This window comes from Periplaneta americana, chromosome 10 (genome assembly GCF_040183065.1).
Source record: "Periplaneta americana isolate PAMFEO1 chromosome 10, P.americana_PAMFEO1_priV1, whole genome shotgun sequence".
In the NCBI taxonomy this organism is placed as follows: Eukaryota; Metazoa; Arthropoda; class Insecta; order Blattodea; family Blattidae; genus Periplaneta; species Periplaneta americana.
Genome location: NC_091126.1, coordinates 83,539,236 through 83,564,717, shown reverse-complemented (window position 1 = coordinate 83,564,717; position 25,482 = coordinate 83,539,236). Strand labels below are relative to the sequence as shown.

At 36.8% G+C, this 25,482-nt stretch overlaps 1 protein-coding gene and 1 non-coding gene across 2 annotated transcripts in view; one reads left to right on the top strand and one right to left on the bottom strand.

Annotated features, from left to right (window-relative positions):
• LOC138707838 (protein tyrosine phosphatase domain-containing protein 1-like) overlaps positions 1-25,482 on the bottom strand; it is a 436,109-nt gene that overhangs the window by 69,858 nt on the left and 340,769 nt on the right. Inside the window, exon 6 of the mRNA XM_069837814.1 lies at positions 2,907-3,090. Within this exon, the coding sequence (XP_069693915.1) occupies positions 2,907-3,090 (184 nt within the window). The remainder of the gene's footprint in view (positions 1-2,906; positions 3,091-25,482) is intronic.
• TRNAT-CGU (transfer RNA threonine (anticodon CGU)) lies at positions 25,381-25,453 on the top strand. Its single transcript has one exon. It is a non-coding gene; the product is annotated as a tRNA-Thr (tRNA).

The window sequence follows — 25,482 nt, the reverse complement described above, 5'->3', positions numbered from 1 at the left end:
TTCCTTTTGGAGTTTTTTTTTAGTTTTACTTAATTCTGAATTGGAATAATTCTATGTGCGCATAGGTTTGGTACATATTTGATTATATTAAATATAGCCCTTGGAGTTCATAAGTATGCAAATAGATTTTTCAGAAATTTGAGTAACACACTGAAGAGCAGCATCAATAGCTAGCAATTCAGTGTCAAGACTGGAGGAGGATGAACATGGTATGAAGTAACTTTCTTGATATTTTGGAATATAATACCTGCTCCTGAATGTCCCAACATCAAGATTTAGAGATCCATCTGTATAAATTTGAAGGTGATCCATATATGTGCTGCAGATTAGTTACATGGCATCTAACTTAAGAATGTATGGAGGATCATTTTTGGAATGATTTCCTGGAATTTGTATGCTATGTTCAGGAATTACCCATTTCCATGGAGGAATTTCGTTCACAACTGAAGTTTTAACACTGAGTGTGTCTGTGATATAGATTGATATTTCTTCTTTGTTTATTTTGTACAAATTACACAGGATATTATCTGAGATCTGGATGAGGCTTGCAATTTTAAATGTACTTTTAGATCCTTTTTAATACATAGTGTCTGATTGGTTGAATATTACATTCAATTTCTAGGGCAACAGTTGATGTGGTTTTTAGTAATCCGAAAGAAGAAGGTTAAGAAAATGTTTATTTTTAAATGAAATTCAGCCTTAGTCGCTGTCCATTACGTCACTAGCCTCATCTGAAGAAGTCACATCTCTCTCTGCTGCAACATCTATGTTTCTGTCATGAAGTGCATCTGTAGGACTCCTACCGCGAGTATTCCTTGAACTTTCTCTTCCACGTTCTGCAGTCCTTATATAGCCCCATCCTCATGTTTCATGTCATCAAATATAGAGTAGTGTATGGGTGGGATGAATTTCTTTAGCTATTGCAAGTTGCTCCACGTAGCAAAAGTTATCCTTATTGTATAGCTGGTCCAGCTCAATGTGTGCAGGCCTTCCACAAAGATGTTTCGAATATGTAATATATTACCTCTCGCCATTATGGCAAATGAATGAGTCATAAACAGAAGAAACGCAACAACACTATGCTAACAACGCACTTGTATTAGTTTGCCTCTCAATCAAAACTCTGTATGCATTGTAATACAAGAGTTAGGCCAACATGGAGAAGTACTGACTGGAACTGCACTTATATTACTTTTTCTCTGAACAGAAGTGACGTTAAAGATTTAGAATATACAGTTCTCACTTTTTTAAAAAATGTCACTTGTATCACTTTGCTTCTGAGTGCCTCATATGTAACAGATAGGTCGGCTTTATAGGGTTTGACGTTAACAACTTTTGTCAGATTTACTACGCTGCCATCTAGTTGTTACATAAGGAGCCACGTCATAATTCCCATTTGAATTGCATTAGCGACTGTACTGCCATCTCATGTTCGTTTACGGCAGACGGGTGACGATCCTGGCTGTTGTTCTCTTCAAAGTGCTGCCGATTTTAACATAGCGATGAGTTATCTGTTACATATATGATCTAGGCTGACATATTCAATTGAGTTTCATGGGTCTCTCTGAAATGTCTTGCGTAGTTTTTCTTTTAACACTGTTCGATACATTTTGTCTATCAATGTGTAAGTCCGCAGCGTGGTTATGATCAATTTTGCTATTTAAAATAACACTTTTTTTTTTGTCTAGCACACACAACAAATGAACTGTATTTTTTTTATACCGATACCACTATAATATTTTAAAGTAATTTATTTATTTTATGGCAATCACTTTTGTGTGTACTATGCCCTTTGGGGTGCAGCTATTCCATGTCCATTCTGATATCTGATTTCTTCGGGGCGCAACTATGCCATGTCCATTCTGCTACCTGATTTCTTCGGGGCGCAATTATGCCATGCCTAGGCCTTCCAATTGATCACAGAGCGCAACTATGCCATACCGACGTTGTTCATTTCTAGCGGAATAGTTCTGTGCTTGCTTTGTAGCAGTGTTCACATGTATTGTAACAGTTGTAACGTGGTTGTATTGGGTTAGTTACTACTACGACTGAGGTAACGAAAATTTTAAGTGAGAAGGGAAAGGACTTAATTTTATATAATGGATTTAAATTCAGTTTTCAAAGACATTGAAGGACGGTGTACAAAGATGGACTTGCATTAAAAAAAACGTGTAAATGCTTCATTAACACTGATTCAAATATTGAAATAATGATTGAACGAAATATTGAGCATAATCATGAATTCGCTAGTTCCAATGCCCTGAACCGAGATATAGACCTAATTCGGAACTGTGTTAAACGGAACTTATGGACAGTCCGCACTCTGTAAGTGGGACGGGAAGCTGTATTTCCATTTCAGATGTGGGGGAGAGAATTGACCCATAACCTCCGTGAAGTTGATTTCAGATGAGAGGGAATAGATCTGTACCTTTTTTCGGGAGGAAATTGGGCTACGCATTTGAGAGGGAATCGGGCAACTTCGGGAATATCGCCTTGATGTGTGTTGTGTGACCAGAGGTTCACATATTGAAAACTTGTAAGGTATCGAACAAAACTTTGAGAGATTTCCTTTCTATTGACACTTACTGCGTTGCTGTAGTATTAATAGTTATAGAATCAAATATTTTGAAATAGGAGCAAATATTTTAAGATAAGGTTTACAATATAGCTATTGCTCAATCATGAAATGAGAGACAAGGAAAACAGGTAGCCTACTCGTAAGAAAAGTTGCAAAAATATGTCTAAGATGGAAATCCATTTTTCGTAAGAGGTTATTATATAAATAACCCATAATAACTTTAATGATTTACGACTTACTATAGGCTATTAAGATTTTGAAGATAGACTAGAAGATGTCGGCATATATATATACATATTTTTTTTTTTTTTTTTTCAAATTTACTTACTTGTTGCAGAAGACAATGCTTTGTGGGAGAATGAATTGTTCAAATTCTTGAACACAAAGAATCTGTCCTCTTGTTTGCACGGCGTTAGGGCGCTTGAGACGGACGAAACGAATAGCATCATTTGCACGGACTCGAAGGCTGTACACCAAGTAACAGGCTATCAGAACTCCTGTCCTGCCAAGACCTGAAACATACCCATAATGAAACAGTGAGAAATCGTTTACAGAAACGTATTATGCGTTTGTATTGTCATATTGAATACGAGACTGTAGGCTACAATGATTTATTTCAATTTGAGTCATCCTGTCTGATGAATAGAGAGTGGAATTGAGGAAAAAACCTATTTTTTTCCTTGATACATACAGGCTTGAGATTTAATATTTACATTTTTCATAGAATTATAGGTATAAATAAAGGGGTTTTATAGTCCCTAAAAATGCCTATTTCGACGTTAGTGCCTATTTTTAAGTTGTTTTTTTTTTAATTTTTGCTTCATTTTTCGTAACTGTTTATTGTTTTCCTTAACATCCCGTACCGTTTACATTCCAAGACGGATAACAACTCCTTCCTAGCAGTGAACAACACAATAGAAAAGTACCTCCGGGCTACCCCTTCGCATTCTCACAATCTTTCAATCCTAAAATTCTAACTTTCAGTCAGCCTGGGTAACGTAGTCGGTATAGTGCTGACCTTCTGTGCTCGAGGTTGCGGGTTTGATCCCGACTCAGGTCAATGACATTTAAGTGTGCTTAAATGCGCCAGGCTCATGTCAGTAGATTTACTGGCATGTAAAAGAACTCCTGCGGTAAAAATTATTATTATTATTATTATTATTATTATTATTATATCTTCCCCTGTCTGTCAGCAATTTAACACAAACTCGCTGGGTTGTACCCGAATAAGCATTCTCTTACATTCCAAGACAGATAACAACCCCTTCCTTTTTTCTCACCATTTGTAAGTACAGCAGTGAACGACATAATAGCCACAATAGGTGCTGATCATCTACTGTGAAGCAAACTATGGAAATGTGATTGGTGAATGTAAAACACTAACTTAAAGACAGAATGTCTTCATTTTGTGTAGGGCTATGAATGTGTACCTTTGTTAAATGTTATATTTTATTTAACGACGCTCGCAACTGCAGAGGTTATATCAGCGTCGCCGGGTGTGCCGGAATTTTGTCCCGCAGGAGTTCTTTTACATGCCAGTAAATCTACTGACATGAGCCTGTCGCATTTAAGCACATTTAAATGCCATCGACCTGGCCCGGGATCGAACCCGTAACCTTGGGCATAGAAGGCCAGCGCTATACCAACTCGCCAACCAGGTCGACGTGTACCTTTGTAAAATATGAAATGTGTGGAAGTTTATTTTAAACCTAGAATTTTGTATTAAGTAAATATTGAATTTTATAACCTATTAGTGACATTCTTAAAAAAAAAATATTTTTTATTTTATACAGCCTAAATAAAGGAGTTTAAGAGCCTATTTTAGGAGCTTAAAATGCCACTTTTTAGGGCCTAAATTTCCGTTCTCTACTGATGTACAAATTAGAAGTATCTTAACGTATGTAAGTAGTCTATACCAATATTTCGAATGTAGTTACTTCGGAAACTTGTGCGGCTGCTTTTGGAAACCCCTGGTGTACTTGAAAGTGTGTATTCTGAGATGAAAATATTCTTACACATAATTCATTGTTCCGGCGTCCGTTTTATCCTCTCTGACTGAATTGCGGCGGGCAGCCCAGACTTCACGGTCACGCAATGTTCCATATTCAAACTTCCTGGCCCCGCTGAATAATCAGTCAAAATAACGCTCTTTATAATTCCACATATCGATTACTTTCACGGATGTACGCAAGCTGCAGTGATAAATTTTAATCAAGCACTCCTTACGTAACATAAACATCCGGAGTGTAAGTGTAGCCTTCTTAACTGAATAATACCATTTGTTGCACTGGTTGATCGATTTCAACAGATCGTTATAGATGTAATCCTAAAATATGAGAGTCATATCTTGACAGCCGGCACTGAAATATATCCCCTGCATTATGCAGTGCGGGACATAAACAACTTACCGACATTATGACCGGTCGTAGCGCACGTGTTCAGTGGGGTGATCCGACTGCTCTCTCGTAGGGAGAAAAACGAATCGGCAATGAATGGCAGTGATTTATACCTATAGTCTCGTACAAGTAATGCATAGGTATGAAGTAATAAGAAAAGCTTATGTTCATCTTACCTATTATTAAAGCGTATGTTGAAAATTAGGTCCACTTTTCAGGATACGCGAATCACATCGGCGTAAAAAATATCCTGCATGTGTCTCTCTGTAATTTCACCCAGCACTTGCCTGATTTAATTTTCCAGTTTTCCACGTGTGTGGATTTTTCACTTAAGCTTTCTGTTTTAAATTCCCCAAAAAATAAAAGTAATAAACATTTAAGAGGAGACTCAACTGAAAATCATGAAAATTTTCCAAAATAATTTTCATTGGCCATTTCACCTCTTTAGAATATATATTTTCATATCCCAAATGGATTTAGTTCAATTTTGATTACAAATATATTCTTTTTAAATTAAGGCTGTAAGGAAGCGTGGCGGTTACATAAGCTCCTCGTCTATGCGGATGACGTGAATATGTTAGGAGACAATCCACAAACGATGAAGGAAAACACGGAAATTTTACTTGAAGCAAGTAAAGCTATAGGTTTGGAAGTGAATTTCGAAAAGTCAAAGTATATGATTAGGCTATGTCTCGTGACCAGAATATTGTGCGAAATGGAAACATAAAAATAGGAGACTTATCTTTCGAAGAGGTGGGAAAATTCAAATATCTTGGAGCAACAGTAACAAATATAAATGGCACTCGGGAGGAAATTAAACGCGGAATAAATATGGGAAATGCCTGTTATTATTCGGTTGAGAAGCTTTTGTCATCTAGTCTGCTGTCAAAAAATCTTAAAGTTAGAATTTATAAAATATTATATTACCAGTTGTTCTGTATGGTTGTGAAACTTGGACTCTTACTTTGAGAGAGGAACAGAGATTAAGGTTGTTTGAGAATAAGGTTTTGGGGATATATTTGGGGCTAAGAGGGATGAAGTTAACAGGAGAATAGAGAAAGTTACACAACGCAGAACTGCACGCGTTGCATTAAAGAGCTGTCAAAATTATTTTTTCATCAAAGAATTACTTTTTATAAATTTCTGATCACAAACATAGTAGCTTTTTGTTCTAAAGTTGGCTCCCTGAAGTTACTAGATGAATGTAGCGGAGGAGAATTTTGAAAGGTTATCGGTTGTGTTATCGGCGGAGAATGGCGGTGTTTTGGGCCTGTAGTCTAGCACAAATAACGCACCGGTAAGAGGTAACAAGGAAACGTTATGTTGACCTTGCCTTTTATCAAAGAGTATTTCCTTAATTAGTTATTTTACGACGCTTTATGAATTGCTAAGGTTATCTAGCGTCTGAATGAGATGACGGTGATAATGCCAGCAAAATGAGTCCAGGGTCCAGCGCCGAAAGTTACTCAACATTTACTCTTAATGGGTTGAGTGAAAACCTCGGAAAAATCTCAATCAGGTAACTTGTCCCAACCAGTGTGTGCTCGTTTCAGTGTGCTCGTTTGAGATGGGCAGGGCATGTAGCACATATGTACGAACCCAGAAATGCATACAGAGTGTTAGTTGAGAGACCGGAGGAAAAAAAGACGTAGATGAGAGGATAATATTAACATGGATTTGAGGGAGGTGGGTTATGATGATAGAGAATGGATTAACCTTGCACAGGATAGGGACCAAGGCGGGCTTATGTGGGGGCGGCAATGAACCTGCGGGTTCGTTAAAAGTCATTTGTAAGTAAGTAAGTAAGTAAAGGAGGCGTTGCATTAAAGAGCTGTTAAAATTATTTTTTTATCAAAGAATTACTTTTTATAAATTTCTGATCACAAACATAGTAGCTTTTTGTTCTAAAGTTGGCTCCCTGAAGTTACTAGATGAATGTAGCGGAGGAGAATTTTGAAAGGTATGTGTTACATAAGCATTTATTTTTCTTTCAAATCCAGTTTATTTTTCTTGATTCAACACCAACATTTATGCCAAATACTAATCAATTTGGATTAAATTTTTCTGCAAGTATTGATAAGACAGCTGCATGCTTCTATTCATTTATTTTGTGAGAAATGCTGCTAGTTTATTTTGTTAATATTTTTTCCTGAATTATAGAAAAAATAACATTTGAAAACTTAAAAAAATTTAAAAGTGAATAAATGAGATATTTTACAAAATTAATGCATAGATATGTTTATCTATGTCTTGTGAATGTAACCAAAAAGAAAAGGAAGTTTAAAAATTGAGATGATCGACTAAAATCTTGGGTTTGAAAATATCTCTAAAAAGAATAGGAAAAATAATAACAAATCAAAACCGAAAAACATTTGGGAGTTAAAAATTTCGATTTTGTTAGTCCTTTACATAGTAAAAATGCTCTCAAAATTTGGTTAAAAATGATTAGGAAAAAAGTTGTCATTTTTAGTGCAGTGTCCCCTTAAACAATAAAATTACAGATAGAGGGTTGCAGAATGTGTTTCGGCACTTTCTACACCGATGTGATACTTGCATCCAGAAAAATTGACATCTTTTTCAACACTGGATTGTCCACCGATGTGAAGCAACGGTTAGCATGACTGTCCGTGAAACGAGCACACACTGGTTGGGACAAGTTACCTGATTGAGATTTTTCCGAGGTTTTCACTCAACCCATTAAGAGTAAATGTTGAGTAACTTTCGGCGCTGGACCCTGGACTCATTTCGCTGGCATTATCACCGTCATCTCATTCAGACGCTAGATAACCTTAGCAATTCATAAAGCGTCGTAAAATAACCAATTAAGAAAATACTCTTTGATAAAAGGCAAGATCAACATAACGTTTCCTTGTTACCTCTTACCGGTGCGTTATTTGTGCTAGACTACAGGCCCAAAACACCGCCATTGTCCGCCGATTCCTTTCCCTCCCATACGAGAGAGCGGTCAGCTCTCTCCACTAAACACGCGCGCTACGACAGCTTATAATGCCTGTAAGTTGTATATGCCGCGCACTATGCTCGTACTAGGTACTCATATCTGACCGTAAATTGATGGAATCATGTTATGACTGAGAGTGAGAATAAACGTAAGGACTGGAAAAGTTTTATTTATATCGGCTTCTTTTACTTGTGGTACGAATACAGATCATGTACAGACTATTACTAGTCTAATATATACAGTCACGAAGCTTGAGTTGATGAGGGTGCTAGGAACAATAGACTGTGCCGGTACTGTTTCACATTCTCTGTGGTGAGACGATAGTAGCGATCCTAGTGGTTAGCAACTATCTATGGATGCATATTCCCTACGTATTGAGCTTCGTGACTGTATATACTAGACTGTGCTATTACTGTGACCCTCACAATGTCTTAATTGACGTAACAATAAAGCATATATTGCCGACCAAATGGTATATTTTCTAATAAATTACTGTGGGAATCTTTGGAAGGATGCTGATTTGGAATAATATCAAATCTATGTTAAGTTTTAATTATTTTGCTTCCATACATTTGAATTATACGGGGTGGGCAAAATAAAACTGGCCTGCGGAAAACATATATGAATTATATGAATTTATATGTATAAGAATAAAACGGAAATGACCCTGACAATGCAGAAAACCGTGATTTCAATGCAACAATGGGTTATTAAATATTAATTAATATTATTCAAAGAATATTAATTGTTACAGACCCATAATACATGCAAATATTACAGATTTTCCGGGTCAGTTTTAGTTTGCCCACCCTGTAGATGCATGTAATGAATTAGGCATGTTTCGTTCTTTCAGGACAGGGCACAAGAATGGTCTTTTCACTTCGTCAGAAGATTTCTCATAATCTCTGAAGAGAAAACAGGTTTCTAAATTAAATACTCTTCTATTTCCTAATAATACTTACCCGTAAAAGCTGCATAAATACAAGATCCTGCCTTACGAAATTGGGCTTCATGTAAAATTTTTTCGGAACATGTTTTTAACTTATTTAATATATCTGTAAAAATCTTTTAACAAGAGTTCACAAGATTCATTTCTCTATCATAGCTACGATCTTTTCTATCACCTCTTATAAATATTGGGATAATGATGTCATTGCATTCTTGTGGTGTAGCCTCAATCTTGAAACATAAACTCCATTTTAAAATGTTAATAATCTTGGTATAAATTTTTCTGACGAATACTAGGCCTACAAAGGAACTCAGACCATTTTCTTTGCAGATGACCAGGTTCAATATTTTGCTAGTAACGACGCATACAAGACGTACATTTTCTAATTACTGTGAAAATCTTTGGAAGGATCTGATTGCGAACAATTAGTAGGCCTATTTATGATATATATGTATTTGAACATGATAAAATGAAAAAAGACGACTTGAAGTGGTTTTCAACAAATTAGAAACATAAAAATTCCAAGTAGAGCTTCTGATATCTAGTCTGATTGTACAAACTCAAGTCTACGCCTGTTGCTAAGTACAAAAATTGGCGCTCTCATCTGAAGGGATCCATGACCTCTGTTATGTTATAACTAAAGACCGTTTTGTTAGTCCCACAATATTGAAATGAGTGTAAGTGTGCACGGGATATACAATACCGCACATATCCTTCAGTACAGACTCTGCTCACAATCACAATAATTAACGCGCACTACAGTGTCACTCTACGACAGGTTTCCTACTCCTAAACAAGTACAGTATACTTCAGTTTAGTAATATTTATGATATTGTGCTATACTAGTTGAAGTAAAGATGCATAAAACAAGTACGAAAGTAAAGAAATGGGTAAAGAAACTCGGAAGACAATATGTCGGTGTAAGTTGCGATATAATTGTGTGTAATTTATGTAAGACTGACATAATCTATTGTGAAATATGGTATTTAGAGCAGCAGTGTAATTAAAAATGAAACATAAGTCATTTGAAATTTACAGAAAGAAGTGTCTGACGATCTATCTTCAACTATATTAATTCGATCCCAGTGGACGAATTTTGCAGAGCTCTGTGTGAAATTATGGTGCATGTCAACATTATTTTCAACAAAGTTGAGGACAAACACTTGAAAAATTTTATTGGAAAGTACACACAAGGACAGTAGGGTGGGTTGGGGTAAATTGTGTATAAAACAACCTTTTTTAAGTTTATAGACCCATAACCTGTTACCATGATAACATTTTCTGGCCAATTTTTATATGTTAGCACTGTGACCTTCTAGAATGATTCTATTGCATTTTCAAGTATGTTGGAATTTTCATTTCAGAATAATAACTTTGGGCCATATTCATAGATATTCTTAGCCCGGGCTTCCGGTGGTTGATCAGCGAACTAACGTTTTTCGTATTCATAAACCAGTGTTAGCGATATGATATGATATGAATCCTGTACAAATAATCACTCGATAGCCGGGGCTAGTTTAGCACGCTCGTAGCGCAGGCTAGCGAAATGTCTATGCATAGCACCCTACAAATTTAACTATGCTCAATTTACAACATGGATGAGAAAATTTGGGTATAATGTGCATTATTGAAGTAAAACATGCTTTTAAGTTCTAATAAAATCAAATTATCCCAACCAAAGGTTGGTGTATACTCCAGTATATCCTAGAACAGAATGTACAGGTTAGGCAAACATTAAAAAATTATTAAGCGTAATAAGGTAAAACATGTGAGCCATTAGTGAAGTTCTTGGTAAGGCTTAAAATGTCTGCCATTAAAATCTGGGCGAGAAAACAATTCGAATATTTATTTATCTTTCACCAATAAATAATTTGTGTACATGGCATGATATTGAATGAAAAGCTAGCTTAGTTGTCAATTAACCTATAATTATACCCAAATAATGCCAAGTTTGTAAACTGTAATTTACTAAAAAAAAGGTTTTAATAATATATTACTAAATTTATTAAAAACGTGTTCTAAACATGTGTAATGTACACATGCATGAATTTTGTTACTGTATCACGGCTGGTTCCCTAACAATATTGCTTTGAACGTGATACGTCACTTCATAGAGTGGTAAATAGAAATCAGTTTATTCTTTACCAGGCAGTATCAATGTTATCAACACTAATTTTAACACTTCATGATAGTCAATTGTGAAATAGACAATATATATTAAATTGGCATGTGTTTCAAAATTACGTAAAGTTTTATTCAATATATGAGGCTATCAAATGCAGAACTCGCCTTATCCAGTTAAAGTGAATTCTCAGAAAACAGGAAAAACCGTTATGGATATGGACAGTTTTGTATTTGATAATAGTTTTCTGAGCTCCATGGAAGAGGAATTAAAAAAGATTTGCACAAACCGACTATATCAGTAGATAGAGAGTTGCAAGAAGTACAACATGCCATATGTAACTATTTTTTTTTTAAATTTTGGATAAGGCGAGTTTTGCACACCCAAATTACCCCACTATACCTAAATTACCCCGATTCATCAAACCTGTGTTGTAGTAGTACCGGTATTTTAAGTTATAATTTTACAGCAAAGATTATTGTAATAGAGACTTAAACATTTATTCATGGTAGTACCTGTCTTACAGTTGTATCGGGGTTTTAAGTTAAAATTTACAAAAAAAAAAAAAATATCGTAATATGGGCTTAAACATTGCATTAAGATTCCGGTCTCTAGTTACTGTATAACTACACTAGTTTCCAATTTTTGAACAGGACATTGATCTACGGACTTGAACGAAGTACGGCTAGAGTGATAACTAGACCCCGGAGAAAATATTGCTTACAGGGAAACGCGCGATGTAGTGTAGCTAATGTTTATGAACCGAGGACTCTTGCACGCATCACTGTGAAGGTAGGAGTAGTGCCGGCGCAGCTTAGTACAACGCAGTCAAAAGTAATCGACACGTGTCTTCAGAATGCCGAGACCAAAAGTACGCAAGATAGAAGCACTAAGGGAATATGTTCCTCAATATGGAGAAAATGTGTTTTCCATCCATGGTAATGAACTGTATTGTGAATTGTGTCACGTGAAATTGGCAGCCGACATGGCATGCAGCGTTAAGAAGCATATAAATAGCAATAAGCGTAAACACGCATGTAACAGACAACAGAATTTAAGCAAGGTACAGCAGGAATCTCCTTCACAACTACTTGAATGAACATTTTACGAAGATATGTGTGACGCGTTTATTTCTTCAAATATTCTGTTAATCAAATTAGAAAACGCGAAACTCCGTGGCTTTTCAGAAAAGTACACTGGAATACAGATTCCTAAAGAAGCAGCACTGCGGAAGAAGTATGTGCAACATGCATATGAGAAATGTCTGCGTGAAGTGAAGTGTAAATTACAAAATGAGAAAATATGGGTTCCTTTCTATAGTTGAAAGCATGGGCTCCGTTGGACGTCACGTTGCAAATGTGGTTGTGAGTGCCCTTTGTGCAGGATGATGCTGTAGACCCTATCTCTTAATGAGTGAAGTGTTAGAGAGGGTTAATTATTCCATCATATGTGAACGTTTTGATAGTGCTATGAAGTTGCAATGGCCATCATGTGTGGAATTCGAAAATGTGTTACTATATGTTACAGATGCTGCAAGCTATATGAAGAAATCTGCTAAGTTTCTTGAAACACGTTATCCGAATATGATACACGTTACATGTCTTGCACATGCATGTCATAGTTCATTGCAACGCATCAATACGTAAATAATATTACCAGTATGTCAAGTACAATGAAATATTTAGGTCTCTCAATGAGAATAAATTAGAATTGCACTTTGTAAGTTTCATAGCTAATCACTGGAAACTAGTCAAAAGAACGCACCAATAATGAGACTTTCATGTATTACTTCATTTCTCATGAACAAAACTGCACTACTGCCAGCGTCACGCTGTCTATCGTTATTTACCCCATCCCTCTCGAAACAGGTATGGTATGTTGCATACTAAGCTGATAGCAATACTTTTCCCGGGGCCTAGTGATAACTAGAGACAGGATTTCTATGCAAATGCATATTTTTATATAGGCTGGCTACAGTTCTCAAACTTTGTAAATATCTGTTTCATGGCTTTTATTTTTATTTTAGTAGTTATTTTACGACGCTTTATCAACCGCTTCGGTTATTTAGCGTCTGAATGAGACGAAGGTGATAATGCCGGTGAAGTGAGTCCGGGGTCCAGCACCGAAAGTTACCAAGCATTTACTCATATTGGGTTGAGGGAAAACCCCGGAAAAATCCTCAACCAGGTAACTCGCCCCGACCGGGAATCGAACCCGGGCCACCTGGTTTCGCGGCCAGACGCGCTAACCGTTACTCCACAGGTGTGGACTGTTTGATGGCTTAGTGATTCGAAAATTATATACCTTTTCCATGCATATTTGCATGTTTTGGTCTTTTTAGTGGTAAATTCATTCATAATGCATGTTTTTTTTTTTTTTTTTTTTTTTTTTTTTTTTTTTTTTTTTTTTTGATTTTAAGTTTAATAATGCATATTTTGAGGTTTATGTTTCATATTACGTCCATTTTTATAATTTAATTGCATATTTTATATTAAATCGCATGATACTGCATTTTATAAATGTTGCCTCGTACAGTTTGGTATTTCTGAGCTTACAATATTTGAGTATATGTACTGAAAAATATAAGTGAAATGCTAACGGTTTGCAGGGTTTCTACCTGAGGACTTTGAACCTTACCAGCTAATTCTCTCATTGTATTGTCACACTGGAATTCCACACTCCTGTTCTATACAATTCTTACCCTGAGGCAAAAATTATTACTAGAAGGATGCCTCTTCTGCTCCCTCCCATATTTGTAGTTTGGCGACAATAGCACTAACATGCTTCCCCTAATATGCCTTTAATTTGGAAATGTAGATAGGTCGAAGGTCTGTAGTAGGCTACATGTACAGCTGTTTTGTGAATTAGCTACTGTATTTGTGTTCTGTGGTGATCTGTGAAGTGCTGTAATGTCCCCGATTAAGTGTTCGAGAAGAGATCTTGTGGCACAGTCGATCAAGGGAAAAGAATATCTTAGAAATTTGGAAAGACTCTTAGAGTACATTGTGCCATTCAAAAATACTGTAGAATGTAATTTTCAATTTTGATAGTGAATATTTTCAATGTTTTTTCCCCCTTCATTTTGCGTATTTGGTCATTTGTTAGTGCATGGAAGCATGCATATTTTACGATTTGATGGTGCATGAAAATCCTGTCTCTAGTGATAACGAATATAGAGTTGAAACACTGAGGAAAAGCGTTAACATTCACAGGTATTTCTCGAGAATAATGTCATCTGTTAGTGATATATTGGCAATATTCTCGGGGGGGGGGAAATGAAGCAAAATTTAACTTGTAGGACCACATGAGATAAACGTCGCTTTGTAAACAAGCATCAGTTCATATGTTAAATGTTTTCGGTTATTACCAGGGTTGGCGGTTTCGGAGCCCAAAAAAAAAAAAAAAAAAAAAAAAGAAACAAATTGTGTGCACATAGGCTTGTGACTACTGGTTTACGTCATGCAGTCCCTGTTTTACAGCATAAGACAACTACCGGTTACAGTGATCTTAAGGAGCCAGTGTTATATGAAGGTACCGAGAGTTCAATTGTTCAGTGCATACAGCGGAAACAATATGCTCCAACGAATAAATATTAAGTAAAATATTGTGAAGGAACTAGAGAGTAAGCAATTTAGCTCAAAGTTTGTCGTTCAGTTACAAGGGGACGAAAACGCAAATATATAGACCCATTGTAATAGGCCTACTTATATAAGAAAAATTGGCCTATTGCATTAATGGCAAATAAGGATGCTGCAGACGTGCATTGCACGTCACAAACAAAACCGGACGACAAAATTGACTTTTCCAGAGAGTTGTGTAGAATAAAATTCAAGAAAATTGAAAAAAATAATCATTGTAATGCATTTTCAAATGTTCAACGTTTGAAGTTCTATAAGTACACAGACACCAGCCTTTCCATGGCACACTCAGTTATCTTAGAATATAGGGATAGGAAAAAACATCGAATTCCAATAGTAATTCATTTCTAAAATGTGTATGAGTCGGTTTTTCAGAAATTCGACTCTTGTTAAAAAATGTTATGTTTTATTTAACGACGCTCGCAACTGCAGAGGTTATATCAGCGTCGCCGGATGTGCCGGAATTTTTTCCCGCAGGAGTTATTTTACATGCTAGTAAATCTACTGACATGAGCCTGTCGCATTTAAGCACACTTAAATGCCACCGACCTGGCCCGGGATCGAACCCGCAACCTTGGGCATAGAAGGCTAGCGCTATACCAACTCGCCAACCAGGTCGACTTTGACTCTTCGCTTGTAGATAAATTATACATAATTTATTTAAATTATTCTTATGTTCTTTTAAATATGTGTATATGAAGGCCTAAGTAAGGTACGTAGAAATTTAATATTATTTTAAGTTATGTATCCTTACAGGAATGTGCAACTTAGCCTTGACTACATATTTTAGGAACAGCTTGTAGTCTACGTAAGTAGTAGGTATATAGTTGTAGCCTCCTAATATTATTAGTGCACAGAGCCTATAGTCCACCGGTGCAAACATACCTTTGTGCATATGACCGTCTCCTCATGCCATGCGATGCTATAGTAAATATACCATTAACCTTACGGCCACGGGACCGAAACCGCCAGGCCTGGTTATTACTGTTACATTATAAAAAGGCCATACATAATAATTTACTCGTACTTGAATATACTTGTGAAAACCTTAAAGCGCTCTACAAACTTGGAATGTTGAGCCATTATGTGAAAACAATCTTGACAACACATTTCTTCCGATTTAGTCGCATCGAAATTTGAAAATAGGTATTGCCGGAGTTCATCTGATGGTTTAAAGTTGCTTTCAGCAATGGGAGACAATTATGCACTCTTCGTTCTGCAGTCTAGAGCATTATGTGAAAATGTTACACTGTATTTTATTGAGTTCACAGATGAACTACTATGGAACTGAGTTGCTCTCTCCAACCTTGACAATTTAGCAACATGCAGACCAGTTTCATCTGTCAGGTAAACACAATTTAAAATTCAAACACGATACAACTTCATTAAAATTTTCGAGTTTTTCTATTTCCTTCCCAGGCTTTAAAATAAAATCAAGAAATTCAGAAACGTTAAAATGTCTCCTCTTTATCTATCACAAGTTCAAACGACGCGACGGAGTTTAATGTTCGTCTTGTAAACCGATGTTCTCGTGTGAAGTATACTGCGGAAATTTAAATATATTACCCTAATATTTCATTACTCCGGTGTAAATAAATGTGCACAAATGTAGTTACAAACTTGGAAGTTACAGGAAGAGAGCGACACTCGGGTAAACTTCTGTTCCGTGTATATTCTTAAGTGTGACCAAGTCGACATGCAGTTGGAACGTGTCGCAACGCGCCGTGCCAGCAAGCCACTGCATTAGGGACACGCGAAGAGATCATGGGGATGGAAAACCACGAAACATTGAATGTTGTGGGGCACGATAATGACAAAGTGACGTCAGATTTATGTGGACATAACAACCCGTAAGTAAAAAATTTACTTTATTTTCATTGGAATGAATAAGTGAATGAAAGAGTATTGTTTTTGTTGTTTAGTCAACTGTACGAAGACAGGTTTGAACCTCACAAGTGACACGAATAAGGCATCACTCAAGAGGAAACTAAGCCAGAAGATAAGGTCAATAAAAAGATAAACATAAATAAATAAATAAATAAATGAACAAATCAACGACTGAAGAAATAAATGAATAAATGAATCGAAGTTGTATTTCGATGCAGAATAACCTCTAAAGTTGGAAATGTCATTGAAATTAACACCATTATTGCAAGTACCAGACATGTACAATGCTTTTCTTTCACACTGCGGCCAACGCACGGCTGCTCGCACGCCGACAGCAGCAGGTCGGACTCCCGCCGAAAGTTATAATATCTCCGCAGCTGGAACTCCCGCCGCCTGTGCATAAGATTTACGCAAGTTTGTGGCACGCAACAGTGTGTGAGTGAACAGCATTCGCACTGAAGCCAATATATAGTTTATTTCGTTCCTGTTTCATGCGTATAAATGCACGAGTTTTAAGTTACGAGTGTTACCAGTTTTTTTCGTTCCTGTTTCATGCGTATAAATGTACGAGTTTTAAGTGCTAATTAAGTTACGAGTGTTATCAGTTTGTTTCGTTGCTGTTCCAAGTGCATATGAAGCCATTGTCTAGTTTGTTTCGATCCTGTTACATGCGTATAAATTTACGAATTTTAAGTTTCAATTTCCTGAAAAGATGCCACCAAAAAATGTGTGGATGGAGAAGGACAATATTTCCAACATCTCTTTTGATAAGGTATGTGCTTATTATCACTGTAATTGTACAGGGTCTCATTATATTTTTACTAACATTTTTAATATTAACCTGGCTATACCTTTAAAGAACCGGAAACACAGTTTGCTACCCCCTTCCACAACTGGAGTTCGATGATACTGGCATAAAACACAAACAAATCACTTTACTAGGTATAGGAGGGAAGAAAAGTAGTTCATCCATTTACGTAAACTAGGAAATATCGCGATTTTGAGTTCTATAATTTTCATTAGGTTTTTGTTTAATCAAAATACAGTACTGTATTAAGAATAAGTGTTTTTACTCACGAACTGAGTTATCCATGCGAATGTATTCATTACGCAGTGTACTGTATATTATACTGTCTACAGCACATTAGCGTACAATATAGAGAATGAAGTTGAATTGAAAAATAATCATAATATGGATATTTAAACACATTTTTTAAAATGGTGGCCGTTCATTTCGATACAGGCTTCAGTTCTAATGTGCATATTATCGCAGTATAGACTATTGTACGTAATTCCAATTACCAGGTTCGTACTTCGTATCAGTAACTCATGTTGAAATAATTCTGTACCTACTCTATAAAAGAGTAATTTACGTACTGTAAATTCAGTCTTCACTTCTGTCCGATCCAAAAAGATAAAATCACTCAGACATGCTATCCACTGTCCGTCCAACTGGTTATGTCGCAGGGTCGTAGAAAGGGAGGAAATCACATGACAGTTAATTACTTGACGAGGCTCTTTTATTTAGTAACATCTGTAGCAAAATCCTTTCATTTAAGTTATTTTAAACAATTGTATGGGTATAATATTACGTAGACGTCCAATTACTAACAGAAATTGATGTTCTCAGAAAAGAGGTAAGACAGCCCAGCCACTAGCCTTACAGAGAGGCGAATATAAGCAGGTGGGGGAAACCGGGTTGCGACGTAGGCAAATGGACGACAGTACCTGTGCGAAAATGATTCAATATTGAAAGCTCTTCCGTCACTGGAAAACGCGAACATATTTTTGGAACGTACTGTTTACTATAACCGTAAGGCTACTATGACTGTATATGCGGTCTTGGATCTGTGTGGAGGACGGTTGAACTTCATTAGTAGAGGGGGTGGGAGTGAAGTACATTAAAAATCTCAGGTACAATAAAAATTGAAGTAAAAATAAAATGATGTCCCTGTATATGTAACTATGAGAACGTGAAGCGGTTGTGGGGATATTGTAAGTGTTTCGGCGGGAGTCGTGCGAGTTGCAGTGTGAAAGAAAATCACTGTACGTACACTGTATATGACCGTTCTCGCCAATTCTCTCGAATCAAATACTCTGAACGTATAAACACCCGAAAGGACAGTCCCCCGAATCGAATCATCCGAGTTAAAATACCCGAAGAATTCTTCCAGAATCCAAAAGCCCGAAGGATATAAAGCCCCGGAAGAACCACGAACAACAATGATTCTGTTGCTAAGCTATGGAGGTTCGATTAGTGAAAGCTAGACTGAAACGTATGGCAAGTGATTACCCGAAATCCGGCAAACATGCTAAGAATGAACTTCTTAGGATTATGTCATCCGTGCTCGTACTGTTACCGGAACGTGAGAGTCTGACGAAGACGCCGAAAAGGCGAGGCCAAGCAATCAATCCTCAATAATTATCCGCTTTGGAAGAAGTTTCCGAACGTTACACAAGGACTTCTCAAGGGGAACGTTTTTCTTGTATGTTAACTCCAGTGAAAATGTGGAGCCAGAATCTTGTGTGATTGTGTTTGCCACGTGTCAAAATTCAAAATTGTTATTGAAAAGTCACACATATCTCGATGGCACAATCAAAGTTTATGCAATTTTATTCTCACAGTGTGATAGCGCGAAGGAAGAATCCAAAGATGGAAGACGATTTTGTGGCAGTACCACTTGAGTACGCATTTCTTCCAAGCAAAAGACAAATTGTCTTGTACCAAATTTTAAACGCTACCAGAAGATTGATGGCTATCATTAGCAATACCACAGAAACGTTTTGCAATAGCCCAATATCCTGCTGTTATTTTTCAAAGCGTGCACAGACGTGTACAGTCAGAGGGCGTGCAGGAGGCATACAATGATAAAGAGGACCGAGAAGTAAAGGGCATTTGCTTATTGCGGAGATGTTGGGGAAGTTTTTGAGGAGTTTCGAGAAATAGCACCAGACAATGTGTTACCACTTTAGAATACTTTGACCTCAATTACGTTACAGGTCAGCGGGAAAGAGACAGAAGATTTGCTGACCTCCGTGTTCCCCATGGCTTTACAATGCTAATTGGAAAATAACAACCTCACTAGCAATATAAGCGAGGGGTGGCATAACAGTTTTCAAATTATCGTAGAAAAACCATCCGAATTTTTATTTCTTCGTATTCAATATATTGTGACTTTTATTCTGCTTTAACCACCACACAACAGACAACAATGTGACTTTTATTCCCAATAATTCACCCTACAACAATGGGTATTCCACTGAACACAACAACACAATAGTCGTTATTGCACTCCACACGACGACAATGGCAATACACGACGTGATTCATTGAGAATAATAATAATGTACTCCTAATTTCAATTAATGTTTTTAGTTGGTTATTTAACGACGATGTATCAACTAAGAGGCCAATTAATGTTCACAATGCACTATGTGCAGAACAAAACTGTCAGTTCTCAGTTCACAGTTCGCTTGCCTTGGCTAGTTATTCTAGCTCAATGTTCCGGTTCACTGCACATCGAACTCAAGTCTTCCGAGCTGCGTCACATTCGCCTGGTGGGCACGGTCACAGTTACGGACTCACTCAAGTTCACTGCACATCTAATCCAGGTTCCCCAGATGCGGTTCACTACACGTCGATCTCGAGTCTCCCAGATGCGGTCCGCTATACGTCGAACTCAGGTTCCCTTGCTCGCTGCTGTCCAAGACAAGATTTGAAGCCTCAAGACTTCCGAAAACTGACTGACTCTCTGTCGGCCACTCACGGTGTTATTTATTACACCACATGCTCTGGAATCTTCGATTCGCGTGGCTTTTAGACTCTTCGAGAGAAATACGCTTCTAGATGTTTCCCTTGTTTTCTCCGTTCCGCGCCGTCACCGTAGCTCTCCTCCCCTCGCTCCGTACCGCGCTGTAGCTCCTACGGAAGCTAGAGTTTCCGTTTCTCCGCGCCTTCCTTCCCGCCAAATGCGCGCACACACTCCTGACGCAACCAGAACATTCCAGATTGGTGCCACAATATTTTAGAACACTTACGGGGTTACTAGTTTTCTGGAATTTGTCGTTCGGGGAAGGTAATTCGGGAAATAGGATTCGGGGAAATGTCCATTCGAGTGACTGGTTTCGGGTATATGTATGTCCGGGAATAGTATATGACATACGGACACACACAAAGAGTTGATACACCTTTCACTTTCCGTGAAAATTACAGTGGTGGGCTTCAAGTCCTTCACGGATGTGAATCTTCAATCATTATGGGTGTGGTTCAGTGTCGTTTTAAGTGTCGTGCCGAAACTAAGCGACGGGACTGTCACCGCTTATGTGGAGAAGGGATTTCAAATGTGTTTCGGAACTTAGAGATTTGAACGAACAAAGTTATGCAGTTTATTGCAAAGAGAAAAATCATAATAGGTATTCACAATCCCTGCAGTTAGTTTGAATGATGAAAGAAATGCATGTCATGAAGAAGTCACGTGGTTCCCATAATAATTTAACGAGTTTCGCCACATTTCAGTCTCTTTATCATGTTGCTAGTTATGTTAATTTTTGTAGTTCATTTTCTTGAACTATTATTCATAAGTCATACTAAAATGACATTATACATTATGTATTGAAATAAGAAACTTGAAAGCCACCGGCGTGGCTCAGTCGGTTAAGGCGCTTGCCTGCTCGGGCGCGGGTTCGATCCCCGCTTAGGCTGATTACCTGGTTGGGTTATTTCAGACGTTTTCCCCAACCGTAAGGTGAATGCCAGATAATCTATGGCGAATCTTCGGCCTCCTCTCGCCAAATACCATCTCGCTATCGCCAATCTCATTGACGCTAAATAACCTCGTAGTTGATACAGCGTCGTTAAACAACGAACTAAAAAACTTGAACTTTCGCTTTCTGGATTTCACACAAGTTGCGTTCTCTAGAATCAGAAACATTTAAAGCGTTTGCATTCCTTTAGACATTGCACGATTTCAATAGATTCACGTATTTAATTTTTTACAAATATAGGTCTACATATAATATCTACATGTAGGCCTATTGCTGCTGCTACTGATATTATTATTATTATTATTATTATTATTATTACTATTATCATTATTATTTACAAATGTCGGCACTTAAAATGATACAAATATCGAAAATATATCAGTATTTCATTACAAAACTCCTAACAAATCTCTCTCTTTTCATTCTAAACCTTTAAGATGATTTTTGAATGAAACTTTCCGTGTCTTCCAATTCTAGTTATCGCTTGAATTTGAAATAATTTCCAACGAAAAGTATAAATAATTCTGTATATTGTCGTTGTTCCTACAATAACTGCTATATGCAAAATATACAATTTTTCAGTAGAAGGAAGAAACACATTTATTCATCCTATGGCAGCCGTACATAGGAGATTGTGAATTCTTACATTTTCGAAAGAAATAAATATAATTACATCTAGGAGATTTTATTATTTGCTGTACCATTATTTAAGTTATTTAATAGAGTAAAAATCTGAAAATCGATAAATATGTCACATAGGAGTTATTGCAGGAACAATGACGATATGATAAATAGTTTATCCTAGCTAAAGTTTTATTTCGATACTAAGTAATGTCTTATTTTTTTCAGTTTATTCTATGCAATACAAAAAACTAAGAAGAAAATCGTCTGATGTGTCTTGAACTGGAGCGTCCTTGTGTATTTTTTATTTCAAGAAAAGACTCACGGCATTAATTTTTAATAAAATTTATCACATTGCAGATGTATCATTCCTAGATAAATTAACTTGTAGACACTGAATATGAACAAAATCCGACCACTAGTTCAGGAGAAATCGTTTTGTACAGACGGACAAACAGGCATAATGACTTATTCATGCTAAAAATTACTTGAACTTTATCAAGGTTACCGAAAACGTTCATTTCCGTGAAAATTTCAAAATTAATTGATTGCAGCTTCGCAATTCACTCTCTAGTTATAAAATGAATTCATTTAGTAAAATTTCAACTTCCACAGGAAGTGTGATTAATTATTCTTATCTTCTGTTTGCCTGTATTCTCATAAGTAGTCCTGCGTCTGGTTATCTAAAGCCTCCAAGCAACCCGTAACAGTATAGGGCTACACTAGTGGCAAAAAGAACCGGACCGACTCTTGTAGCTGATTCAGAGCCTTGTTCACTCCAGAGCACGATAGACTGGTAAGTAAAGGTACGTTTTCCTCGGTGCGACTATTGCGATGATCGTGCAACGATAATCGTTGAGCACTATTTCTTTGTATTTTCTAGAGTCGCGGCAGTCGCTCGGAGGAAAACAGGTCCATAGAAAATACAAAGAAATAGTGCTCAACGATTATTGTTGCACGATCATCGCAATAGTCGCACCGAGGAAAACGTACCTTCAAACTTTCGTGGTTCAAATGCTGCCTGGGAAGGAAACTTTTTTTTTTGTTCCTTATTCAAATTTATTCCCAATAATTTTCGATTGCAGCGATATTTTACTACTTAATTAACTTATTATTCCCAGAACATGAATTTTACCAGCAATCGAAAAGTATTGGGAATAAATTTGAATAAGGAAGAAGAAAAAGTTTCCTTCCCAGGCAGGATTCGAACCACGAAAATCTTAGTTACCAGTCTATCGTGCTCTGGAGTGAACAAGGCTCTGAAATCAGCTACAAGTGTCGGTCCGGTTTTTTTGCCACTACTGTACATATGTATGGAGTATAGCACAGCGTACACACGCCAGGTCTACTGTTGTTCAGTGAACTATATCAAAAGAAAACAAAGCTAGACGGTTGGAAATGAATGCTCCAATAGAAGAATTTGGTAGCGAGAACTACATTAGGAAATAAGAGAACTTATTTTATCAGAAAGAAGGTGAATTTTTCTTTTGAAACATTTGAATTGTTTACAGCCATTCGTTGTAATGTGTAGAGATTCGTAAAGCAAGTAGTCAGTGTAATAATTTTATTTGTATTGTGATTTATTGTATTATTGTAATTTCAACCATTTATTTATGTATTGATTTTTTTTATATATGTGTACATACATAGGCTGTGTGCAGTTACAAAGTTCATATGTAAAACAAGTAGGCCTATTCATAATAAAATTTCTGTAATCTGGCATTATAGACGGTAATACATGAGGACAAAAAGGACCTACAAACATTTCTAAATGAACAAAAGTTGAAACATCAGGGTCGAAATATATTTTTATATATTTCAATGTAAACTTATTTTTCATTGTGAATTTTCAAATTTCAATCCTTTCAATAAATTATCATATTATTTACTTATAAAATAATTTTAACATTGATAAAATATATTCATTTATTTTAAAAAGTGAAATTTAAATATTCAAAACTCTGTAAACAGGAGAAAAATAATGAACATTGGTTTTAATTTTTTGCGTGAAAAATAATTATATTCTGAAACAATAAAGTAGGTCTATCTACTAGAATCTGATACGTTTTACTTATTGTAATAATAATCTTATGTTGTCTACGGCTTTAAATATATATTTAGTTTGTTATTAAATCCACGTGACAGTATATTTTGTGCGTGAGTAGCATTCTCACTGCCCAGTGCCTCTACTGCCCTATACGAATAAGCTGATGTAATACACGAAATAGAGCTGGGAAACGAGTCAGAGCTTTCCTTTCCAAGCTACGTAGTATGATCCATGTGCATCTAACTTGTACTCAAAGTAACCAAACGTAGGGCTCTACTTGTAAGACTTGTCTCTTGCAGTGTTGACCGCATGTGCGAAGTATCCCTCTATTCGTGAAAGTTTAGGGCCGTATTTATAGACATTCTTAGTGCGGGCTTCCGGTGGATGATCAGCGAACTAACGTTTTTCGTATTCATAAACCAGTGTTAGCGATATAATATGATATGAATCCTGTACAAGTAACCAGTCGATAGCCGGGGCTAGTTTAGCACGCTCGTAGCGCGGGCTAGCGAAATGTCTATGAATAACACCCTCAGTGTTTATAATTTCTTTCAGAGGATGGAACAAACCAAAGTCTTGAATCATTGATTGTTGACGACGATGATGATGATGATTGTGATGATGATGATGATGATGATGATGATGATGATGATGATGATATCGCAAGAATTGTGGCGTTGATTGAGGCCTATATCCAATTCATGAGACAACAAAGAACCGGTTGTGGTCACTTGAGAAAACAAGTAGAGAATAAAAGAAAAAAGAGAATCTGTGAAAGCGTATACAGTATAATTTGTGGGAGGTGCTTATATTTTTTTAAAGTTATAAAACGTCGTATTGTCCTAGGTCAAACAGGGCGTTATTTCAATGATGGCGGGCGAACATTTTAACCTTGGTGGAATTGAAATCCAGGAATGCAGGTTTCAAGGAGATATGAAGCTGCGGTTTATCTCTGTTACGTACATCATCTTTGCCAACACATCAATTTAATACAGAATTAATAATTGGGGTATATATCATGTGGCTGCAATGGTGTTTTTCCTCTAACAAATACGGTCTGATGTATTAAAATGTATTAATACAAATCAATAATATTATAGATTTTTTTATTAATTTGTCCTACATACAGTAATAATATCTGTAATACTGCCAATTAATATTTCAGGAGAAAAATTCGCTCCGGTGCCGGGGATCGAACCCGAGTCCTTGGTTCTACGTATGCAGTGCATATGTCTGTACAGATTACTGTGCACTTAACTGCGGAATTCCCGGCCAAACTAGTCACTCAACTGAGTGCACTCCTAATATAATGGCAGTTGACATTGGACATATACGTCAACATATATATGCCTAACTTTGAGTCAGGCCACAAAGGGAAACATTGAAGGAGGAGGGTTCGGTTCGGTGCTGTGGATTGAATTCGGCGTAGCTCAGTGGTCAGAGCGCTTGGTACGTAGAACCAAGAACCCGGGTTCGATCCCCGGCGCCGGAGCGAATTTTTCTCCTCAAATATTAATTAAC